The 10,822-nt window shown below is 34.9% G+C and overlaps 1 protein-coding gene across 5 annotated transcripts in view; it reads left to right on the top strand.

Moving 5' to 3' along the window:
* MYO6 (myosin VI) overlaps positions 1-10,399 on the top strand; it is a 107,154-nt gene extending 96,755 nt beyond the window's left edge. For 3 of the 5 annotated variants that reach the window (XM_069804700.1, XM_069804699.1, XM_069804702.1), the window contains 5 exons: positions 370-473; positions 1,867-1,998; positions 2,947-2,973; positions 5,271-5,489; positions 6,933-10,399. In XM_069804700.1, the coding sequence (XP_069660801.1) occupies positions 370-473; positions 1,867-1,998; positions 2,947-2,973; positions 5,271-5,489; positions 6,933-7,132 (682 nt within the window). In that variant the 3' untranslated portion in view covers positions 7,133-10,399. The remainder of the gene's footprint in view (positions 1-369; positions 474-1,866; positions 1,999-2,946; positions 2,974-5,270; positions 5,490-6,932) is intronic. The other 2 variants (XM_069804701.1, XM_069804704.1) reach the window with 1 other exon arrangement.
* Positions 10,400-10,822: the final 423 nt, after the last annotated feature.

Below are 10,822 nucleotides of genomic sequence, written 5' to 3' on the forward strand. Positions count from 1 at the left end.
GTATATGGCCACTCTTTGTTGTCTGTATTCTGTATCTTGACTAGTACTAAATCATGTGGGGTGAGGTACACATAAATAGAATATGCGTCTTTTCACACATAAGCGCTAGCTATTAATGACAATTCCTTTTAATCTCTAGGGAAGCAATCAGATGATTATATTATTTTGGATGTAAAAGATGCCTTCACTTTCCCTTAATCATTTGAACATCTTGAAAATGGTACTTTGTCCTTGAATTCAGTCCCTCTGCTGCTAATTTTCATTGTAATAAGCATGCTGCAGTGTTGATCGTGGGATCTGTTCTTCCTGTTTTAAAAATTCCTGTCTCATACTTGAAAAAATACATATATATTTTTTTAATAACTGTAGGGGTCCTTCAGTTCAAGCCACGAAAGCTGCTGCTGGTACTAAGAAGCATGATCTCAGTAAGTGGAAATATGCAGAGCTTCGTGATACAATCAATACATCCTGTGGTAAGTGGTGGGTTTTTTCCTGATTTGAGAAAGAAGTCAAGTTGTAGTATGAAAGGTGTTACTTTCTTCCTATGACAAAGATAAAAACTTGCTCATTAATTTATTCAGGTTTGAATGAATGTCAAATTAATTTTTAAAAGTTGTATTACCCTGAAGAGAACAGCAAACTAAGCTATTTCCATATTGAGGAAACAGAATTTCCTTTGTTATCTCCTTTACTGATTATACTTTTATGATGTTAAACTGCTTGGGCCATAAACTACATCTTATAATCTCTTAATTAAATTGTCTCAGTTTTACGTATTTCCACAAAGGGAATAATAGTTATTATGCTTTACCTAGAATTTATGTGTTCTAAGAAATTTTTTGCTGCCACTTCTTGCTGTCATCAAATCACAAAAAAGCAAATATATCATGTAAAGGACAGCAAAAAATATTTTCTGTCTTAGATGTTCAGATTATTCTTCAGTTTTCAAAATGTGTAACTTCATTTGGGAAGCTCACAGTTGGGACATTAATTACTTTTCCTCCAGTGTTATGAAGATCAAAACAGATAAGAATTATTCCTTTATTAAATATTACTGTTTCTTCCTGCTTCTGATTGAAAGCAGTTGGTTAATTTCTGATTTAAGATCACTCAGAATTTCTCCCTGGGAGTAGAAATTGGAAATGAACCCATTCTCTCTATTTGTATTTAAAACCCAAAGTTAGCTCCAAATTCTAACAGTATCTGTATTGTTTTTATGTATGCAAGACTGGAGTGATATTTTCAGCTGAATAGGTGGTGCAGTAATACATGGTGCTATGGTGCTAGTGTGTGTTCATCCCTAGTGAAGCCAGTCTGGATTTTCTTCCGTGACTAATGAAAAAGCCTTGCGATCATTCAGTCTCTTGATATAATGAAATTCAGCAAAATTAAAATATATTTAATAAACTGGAGAAAGAACCTAGGTCTGAGCAATCAAATTGCCGATTTTCTTTTTTTCAGTTGCAGAAATAAAGTTCAGCAGTGAAATTTTATCTGTTTCTCTACTGCTTGGCTTGTGATAATGTCAACAGGCAAATTTAGTGAAGTGAAAATTTTATTTGTAGCATTTCACTGCTCCAGATCTCACAGTGGAGCAGCTACTTTGGGGACTGCCATTACTCTAAAGGAGAAAAGGATATATAGCACTCCAAGGGACTTTTCTGGGCCATAAAATAGAGGTCCTGTTGCTGCAGAGAGTGAGGGTATAATATAATAAATATAATAAATATAATTATTATACTATATTAAAACATATTAGTGTTACAACATGATCTAAAATTATTTAGCTATAAGTATAGAAAAGCATTTAGTAAATAATTATTCTGATTTTTCCACTTATCACTCCCTTCCTCATTTTTGAGACAGATATTGAACTGTTGGCGGCTTGCAGAGAAGAGTTTCACAGAAGGCTAAAGGTATATCATGCTTGGAAATCCAAGAATAAGAAACGCAATGCAGAAACAGAACAGCGTGCTCCCAAATCAGTCACAGACTATGGTGAGGAGAGATAATTTTGTGTTTATAATAATTTTGGTGACAATATTCTAAAGAAAACATTTCTAGAATGAATTTTGGTTTCACTAGGTTGAAGGAAATTCTTGGTTTTTTAAAGAGTATTTTTATATTGATTTAAGGTAAATATTTTGAAAAGATTGGAACTTTTGCTTGCTTGAGCATTACCTGAGAATTTGAGCTTTTCAGGGAATTTTGGTACAGATACATGGCAGGTGAAATCTGGATCCCTGGAAAAGATGTTATCAAAGAATGGGTCCTTGTGGCCGTGCCTAGTAATGTGGTTTTAAGTGCTTAAGAAAGCTTATGACTGAAACAGCAGGAAAAGGCATTTGAAGCACTTCTGCAAAGTGGTAAGTTGCTTTGAATTTGAGCTCACAAGTTCTCTCTGGAGCTAAATAGGTAAAATAAAAATGTATGCACAGTATTGCTGATGGGAAGTAGCAAAGAGCATAAAATGTTTGGATTATTGCAAATAAAGCTTGGAATATTCAAGATCTCATCACATTTAGTTAGATATTTACAGCATTCTTTTCAATGTTTTTCGTTGCATTTTTTTACATTCCTTGAAATATGGCTTCATATTTCTGAAGAAAAGTTAGAACATTGCAGTTCAGAAGAAAGTCACTGATAGTGACCTTTCAAGACTTTTCTTAATGTCAGAAGTAATTTTTCCTATTGCAAATAATTATACTACAGGGGCATTTCACATCTCTGTATTGTAATGATCTGAGAAGGTATTAAGAAGGAACTCTGATTTCTTAGATGTTTAAGCTAAAAGTCTTTCAGGTGTCATGGATGTGTGCTTCAAATGATGTAGTTTTTTCTTTCTGTCTTTTCACTGATGGGTGAAAAATTTTGAGGTAATGAAACTGTAAGTTATAAAGGATCAGCACTTTTATGTTTTGTTCAACATGTAATATTTGTTCACAGATTTTGCACCATTTTTGAGCAACTCACGTAAGTGGGGAGACGGTTATTTAAGCTAACTTTGAAGAATAGGAACACTTGAGAGCTCTATACTAACATTAATTAATCCAGTGTTTTGCTACACATGTATATAGAATTTAATTGTTCAAAAAAAGTCTATTGTACAATTTGGCTATGTTATTGAACTGATGGTAATTACATGTTACTCTGGTATTTACAAATGTACTTTACTGCTTATCTTCATGAGATCCTAGCCATTTGAACAGTCATGGGAAGGGAAATTGAAATAACCTTTTTATGTAGGTTATTTGAAGGTATAGTCTCCTTGTTTTGTTTTTTTTCTCTCTTTTTTTCCTCTTCCCTGCCCCTCCCCACCATGAAATGCCATGCTCGTTCCAAGATTTTTTACTGTTTGCATATGGCTTTTTGTTGTAGCAAAACTCTGGAATCAACAATATAACAGCTATTTTCCTAGCACACAAACTAACATTCAGGTGGTGGTTTCTTTTGAATAAAGAACTACAATTCCATACCACTGAAAAGTAGAGGCTATATTGGCTGCTTAGCATTCCTGTCCTCTAGATTTCCTCTTGGATTTAGGTATGCATTTAGGGGTAGAAATAAGCCTTAGCAATTACCATTGCAGTGCAAAAAGTGTTTGACAATACTAAAGCACTGATCTGCTGTGATAGATGTTCAGACAATGTGCAGAAAATAGAATTAATTTCTTATAAACTGTAAACTATGTCTCCTGGTAAAATACATGCTTTATCAGAGTTGATGTATAAAAGCAGCGTTCACCTATTAAAATCTGTTTTGTTTTTCTTCTCTTGGCTTATGTAGACATGCAAAAAAATTGGGGGGTATGATTTGTATAGTACATACTTTTTTTAAGGTTCTGCTCTTTGCATTTAGAAAAACTATTTTTGTTTGAATCTAAGTGGAAGAAATGTCAAGGTGCAGTTGCTAGTCTATTAGTCTTGTTCATAACTGTAAAAACATGTTATTAGAGGTGATTGTCATTCTTCATTTTATTAAATTTTAGCTCAAAAATTAGCTTTGCTGCTTATCAGACAATGGACAAAAGGAATTCATTTTTAATTATTCCCTTTAAGCTGAAACATGGAACTGTTAATACTGATTTTCTTTTGTAGAGATGGCATAGATTCACATTCAGAATTTCTTAAACAGGGTATTTGTAACAGTGGTATTGTAAACCACTAAAACAAGATCACTAATAAACTTTTGCAGGAGGCAGTTATTAAAGGAAAGGATCTTGCTTGTAAGAGCATTTACTATTTAAAACTGATTATGATAGTGTATACATAACATTAAGAAGGTCGATCAGTTGATGAGTTAACATAGAGAGTATTTGCTTTTATTGTGAAGAAAGTTTCTCTCTGAAGTCTGAAATGTGTGGAACTCTGAGGGAGTCCAAAAATGCCCATGGCAATTGTTTACCAAATATATATGAAGCTTTAAAAGACTTTGTATAACTCTTGTCTCCTCTAGAACTTTGGTCTGTTTATCTTAATGGTCTGAAATAAACAATTTCCTTAAAAAAAGAAAGCAGCCAGAGAGTAGTTCTAATGCTGGAGTTTAGTACGCCGAAATCTAGGCAGAAAGTTATGTTTGGTGGCAGCTTTGTAATAAGCAGTAATTGTTGTCAACATCTCTATTAACAAATTAGTCATTTCTAACAGTATTACACACCCTTCTGTGTTAACTGTCAAAAATCTTCAAGTGGTGCTTTATATTTTTGTAACTGAAAACGCTTCCTTGCGCTGTAATCTTGTTTTACAAAGAGATGGACTGAACTAGAGCTGTTACTAATTAATGTTTCTGGTTGGTAAGAAATTTTAGATGGGAAGTTTTACCTTAAATATTGATTTAGAGCAGAATGTGTTATTTTACTCACTTTGTTTTGTCTAAATGTACCTGATGCCGTTGAGCAAGCTATAGAGCAACATTACAGATGCAATAGTTAACATGAGCCTTTCCTCACCAGTGTTGTAGCTGTAGTGATTAAAAGAATGCACATTATACGAGAAGGGAGTGCTTTTTAGGTTTAATGAGACATCAGATGACCTTGTGTTCAGAGAGATTCTGTCAGGTTTTGGGGGGTTGGGTTTGGGTTTTGGGGTCTTTATTTGTTTGGGGTTTTGTTTGGTTTGTTGTTTTGGGGCAGGGGTGGGGTGGGTTTTTTGGTTTGTTGTTTTTTTTTTTTTTTACTTTGCTGATTAATCAAGCAAGTTATAATACGGCTTTCTTCTTTTCTGTTTTTTTTGTTTGCTTGTTTTTTGGGTTTTTTGGTTTTTGCATGATAGCTCAACAGAACCCGACAACCCAGCTACCAACCAGACAACAAGAGATTGAAATAAACAGACAGCAGCGTTACTTCCGCATTCCCTTCATCCGTCCTGCGGACCAATACAAAGATCCCCAGAACAAGAAGAAGGGTTGGTGGTATGCACATTTTGATGGGCCATGGATTGCTCGACAAATGGAACTTCATCCTGACAAGGCACCCATTCTCCTTGTAGCGGGTTGGTATTGAAAGCAAAATTCAAATGCTGAAAAGGTTCAAAGTTGATAACTTTAGAAAAAGAGGCTGATGATACAAGTTTCCCAACTTGTATCCTCTTTTTTTCATCAGCAGTTCTTGTCTGGGCAGAATTTGAGGATTTGGGACTGCTGTTGATGGTGGCCAAGTGTTACAGAGTATCATTTGGAGATGTAATTGGTCACGTGTTTTACTTGTACATGTACTTTAATCTGGGAAATCGTAGACAGAGTGGCAATCCAAATGTAAATGGGTTTTATTATTAAGTGTCCTCAGAGCGTTCACTGAACTGGAGGCAGCGTGAAGGTAAAACATGATTTATCTGCAAAGTTCTACTCATCATTGTCTTGGTTTTTAGTTAGCTTTGAAAAATTACAGCAGTTTGTATCAAAACAATTTGCACATATGATAGGTTGTCTTTCTATAGTATGGTGCTGATAGCAAACTGATGCTTTTACCATATTTATGCTGCCTAGTATGCAAGAATAGCTTTTTAATCTTAAACATTTAAATAAAAACTAAATGTGGCAATGGATTAGGTAGAGATTTACCTGGTAATGAAATGTATCCTTCTTTTCTGGAGGATCATGAAAGGGGGAGAAAACGCTGGAGAAATGCTGTTTAGAGTTCTATGTTTTGAGTTTTTGTATTTAACGTGGAGACTGAGGAAAAGGCCATAACCAATTTGTTTAGCTTCAGAGTGAGCAAAAGTTCCTTTGCTTTCTGCTAATTATTTTTAATAGAATTTCTTATACCAGCTGTTGCCTGTTCAGTGTCAAAGCCCATAGCTAAAAGTAGCATTGTTGTCATAAATACCACATTCAATGGATCACCTATTAAAAATAAGATTAAAATACAGCAAGTGAGCTACATTCATCATTTCATTGGATTCACTGTGTCAGTCCCATTTGGTGAACACTGTTTGTTTAGCATGGGAGGCGGACAGAGTGAGAATACTGGCTACTTGATCAAAAGTCTCGAGTTCTTAGTCACTTTGCTCCATTTAAACAAATTGAATAACAGCAGTTCACTCTAAAACTGTGTAAAACCGAAAGTATGTGTAAAACAAACGTGGTTGTCATCTTGTAGTGGTTTTCAGGAGAATATATCAAGAAGCTGATCATTTCGGCTTCTTTCCTTTGTTCGTTTGCTCGTTTTTTAAGCACAATTTTGTTGGTTGCAGAATCTGATACTAGTTTATTCTGATACTGCTTTTCTGTACTGTGTGGGGGCAAAAAAGAATAAATTTCTCTCTCTCTCTCTTTCTCTCTGTCTCTGAGGACTGATTTCCCCATAAGCTCTGAAGTCTATTAACAAACCAGAGCTTGAGAGAGACAATCTAATTAACAAAGATCTAATCTTTGTTAATGGGACCTTTGAATAATGTAAAAGCTTTATGAAGATTTTTCTTTTTCCACCATTTCAGGTAAGGATGATATGGATATGTGTGAGCTTAATCTTGAAGAGACTGGCTTAACTCGAAAGCGAGGTGCTGAAATTTTGCCGAGACAGTTTGAAGAAATTTGGGAGCGCTGTGGAGGTATCCAGTATCTTCAAAATGCAATTGAAAGCAGACAAGCTCGTCCTACATATGCTACGGCTATGCTGCAGAACCTGTTGAAATGAATGGTCATTTTGCCCAGTAGTGTTCAAGATGAGAACCCTTGCCCATGATACAAAGGGAAGAGTTCCTCTGTGCAACAGAGGACGTAAACATTCTATAATCATATTAGAGATGTTTAATATAAAGTGAACAGATTTTATTAATCATGTGGTTTGTTAATTTGTACTTTATGATGTTTAATTTGTGTAGTGAACTTTACTAGGTATGAGGACCTTGAAGAAACTTCAGTCAGTGTAGTTTGTTGCATTTTGTTTATATGCTGCATTTTCTGTAACAGTTTCTGTTATAACTCCTAACACTTTTAAGCAATCTGTCTGTACTTGGGTACATATTACAAAGAACTGCATTGCAACCACCTCGTTATAAAATCCCCTCTTTAAAACACTGAATAGTTGGCTTCAAGTGGTGGCCTAGTAAAGAGGATATGCTGTTTCTAATAACTGGAATTGTGAGGCCTTAGCTTTGACTTCTGTTCCAGAGAAGTTGGAGTATACTTTTATATAATCTGAGACATTTTATGTCCTGATTTGAAAACTGGTTAGTGTCTGTATTTACTGACTTTTTCAGAAACTGATGGGAAATCCTCCTAAACTTGAGACCCATAAATTCATATTTAATGCATTCTCTGTCTTGGTTGAAGAGAAATGGTTTTTGTACATTCTGAGAAGCACATTCATATATGTCAATATTGTGTAATATTAGAGGTACTCAAAGAATGTACTGCTTATTAGGGCTTATAACACTTCTCTCTTAGTTTCTTTGTCTTTTCTCTAAGTACAAGTTTCCTTTAGACTTTTATTTTTCTGACTAAATTTCCGTTAGGAATTCTTGGACAGTTTGTTTATCCAGGTAGTGTAATTTCAATATATTATGCAAAATTATCCAAGACTTGTATCTGGAGGCATATAAGATTAAGGATAGCATAAGGGAAATATGTTCAGCTTTTTGGTAGCAGTATAACTTAACTGAATATTGAGGCCTGAGCCTCAGACATCCTGTTTATTTTAATTGTAACGAGATGCACAAGGTCTGTACCTTTTGTTAGATTGTATAAAAATTTGGTCCAGTAACATAATGCATCTACGTGCTGATGAAATAGCTACAATTTTTAGTATACTAGAATATCATAGGATTTGGACACTGAGCTTTATTTTAATCTTCTCTGTCAAGTTTCATAGCTTGTAACAGTCCCCTTATTAAGCAGTTTGTTTTGGGAGTTTTTGTGGGTGGGAGTTATTAATTTCATACAGTTTTAAGATGCATTTGGTTCACTGATGTGAATATTGTTTCACCGTGCTGGCCATTATTTCAACAAATTAAACTTGATTATTTATTATCTCTCTGACAGGCATTCAAAATACAAGTAGCTTGATATTCAATTACTCATTCAACCTGATTTAAAAAGAAGTCTTGTTTTATGAATTGGCGAAGTTTGTTTACACTATAAAATAAATTCCTCACTGTTTACTCGGTGTGAAACCTCTTGGAAACTTTAGTTTTTAAATGCATAAATATACCTAATTAATAACTTTCAAGAGGTACAGTTCTGTGGCACAGAGAAACCTCCTGATGCATATATCCTTGCTGACCTTAGCTTGTGCTTGCATGCCACTGTCTGCTTGTTATTACAGATGCACTCCTTACTGTAACACGTGGAGATACTTGAGTAATACATTAACTCTGTATGAATCCGCTGCGTCAGGGAATCTCAACTTCTGCTGCGTACCCACTCTACTTTTTGGTCGTGTGATTGCAGATGAGAAAATGTTTTCATTTTACCCAAATTCTTCACTGAAGCAGTAATTCTTGGCTGGAAGGTGAAAGGAGCAGCGCATGAGACTGCTGGCTAGCAAGTTGTGTACAAACCTGTACAGTGTTGCATGAGTTTAAAGGTGCTGCTTATGAAATTTAGATTACTGGTTTAAAGTGTTACTGGCTTGGAACCAAAGTTTCAGAACTTCCAGTCTCCAGAAACTTAGCACTGCAAGAAGCTATGATCATTCATGCGATACAAGGAAGAAAACTGACTGAAGTGGTAGGGGTGAGATGCCCTACGCTCTATTTATTACTATCTGGATTTAGCTTCTTGATTTAACACATTCAGTCTCAGTTTATATATATATATATATATATAAAACAGATCTTATGAGACTGAACATGGTAAGCAAAGAACCTCAATACTTAAGTGTGTGTGTAAGTGTATACACATATATATGCTTAAATATTTTAGTATATGTATGTGTAAACATACTTGTGGGGAACTTAAAATAAATAAAATTGTTAACTGAATTTTTCCAGTCTGTTCCTTTGATTATGCCAGGATTTCCTTGACTGGCATCAGAAAGAAAATTTATTTTTCAGAATGGGGTGTATGGGAATTCTTGTTAACTAAATGACTAACAAATATGAGCTAGCAGGAAAATAAAATTGACTCTGACATAGTGGAGGAGGAACTGATGGCTGGATGTTCTCAGATGAGATGTTCCCACCTCTCTGCATTGCTCCAGCAGTATGCCTGAGGCAAGCAGAAGATGCATTCCAAAAATCAGGGTATTCTAGTTTGCACAGTAGCAAGCCTTTTTTTTTTTTTTCTTTTTCCTTTTTTCTCTGCACTGAAAGCAGCATCTGCTTTTAGTTCTACTGATCTTTTTGTGCGACAAAATTAATTTTCAGTTTGTTTCAGTTAGTGGGGTTTTTTTTATGTCAGGCAATATTTAGCTGCTTACCGATTGTTTCCTTTGTTCCATCTACTGTGTTGGATAATTATACTGTTGGTTGATTTGGAGAGGAAATAAGGGGAGGAGGGGGGGTTGATCTGTAGGATTGTAGTATTACCTAATGCCCTTCTGATCTACGGTTATAGAGAAAAATTTGATTTTGTTTTTAAAGCAAAATGATGAGGTAAACATGTTGGCTTGGTTCTGTGTGTTTGATTTTTAAAAGAAAATTCTTCCTGCCTCTCAGTGAACCTGTCCATTATAGTTGAGATCTTCTGCATGAAACACTCCAGAAAACAGAAGAGCAGAAGAGAATCACCGTGCATGGCTACATTTCTGACAAGGTGACCCAGGAATATGAATTTTCTAGAGAATGCTACTTCGAAGATCACGAGGTCATTAAATGCTTGTCTTTCATCCACTGATAAGATTGTTTTTCTTTACCTAGTTGAATCCTTTGGGTTTTTCTCCAAAATCTTTATTTAAAGTATTTAAATGACCTCCTAATACTGTACTGAAAATTATAAAAAATAAATACATTCCATGTTGAAATCTCAGTTGTATCTCTTACCATTTTGTCTTTAAAGATTGAAAGCGTAGTAAGAAAGGGTAAATTAAATTACGAGAAGGATAAAAGGATTTCTGTGCTGGAACTGCCAGCTGCTTTTCTATCAGGTGTTTATGGTGCTTAAAGCTACTCTAGTAAAGATTTTGTCTTCACTTTCTAAGGTAAGCGTTCCTCTAAAATAACATTCTGATACTAAAAAATTCTGATTTTGTTATCTTTAAGTGTCACACCCCATTTCTCAGTATTTGTTGAAACAAGTATCTTTTTACTTTTATTACTATTTTTTTAACCTTTATTGCTATCACTTCCAACCTATTTATCGTTTGCTATGCTGTGTACCGTTTGCACCTTTTCCGTTTTAGATCATGACGATCGGTGACTAGTGAAACCGCTTAGGATGCTTCGAG

The sequence above is a fragment of the Haliaeetus albicilla genome, chromosome 17, assembly GCF_947461875.1.
Source record: "Haliaeetus albicilla chromosome 17, bHalAlb1.1, whole genome shotgun sequence".
NCBI lineage: Eukaryota > Metazoa > Chordata > Aves > Accipitriformes > Accipitridae > Haliaeetus > Haliaeetus albicilla.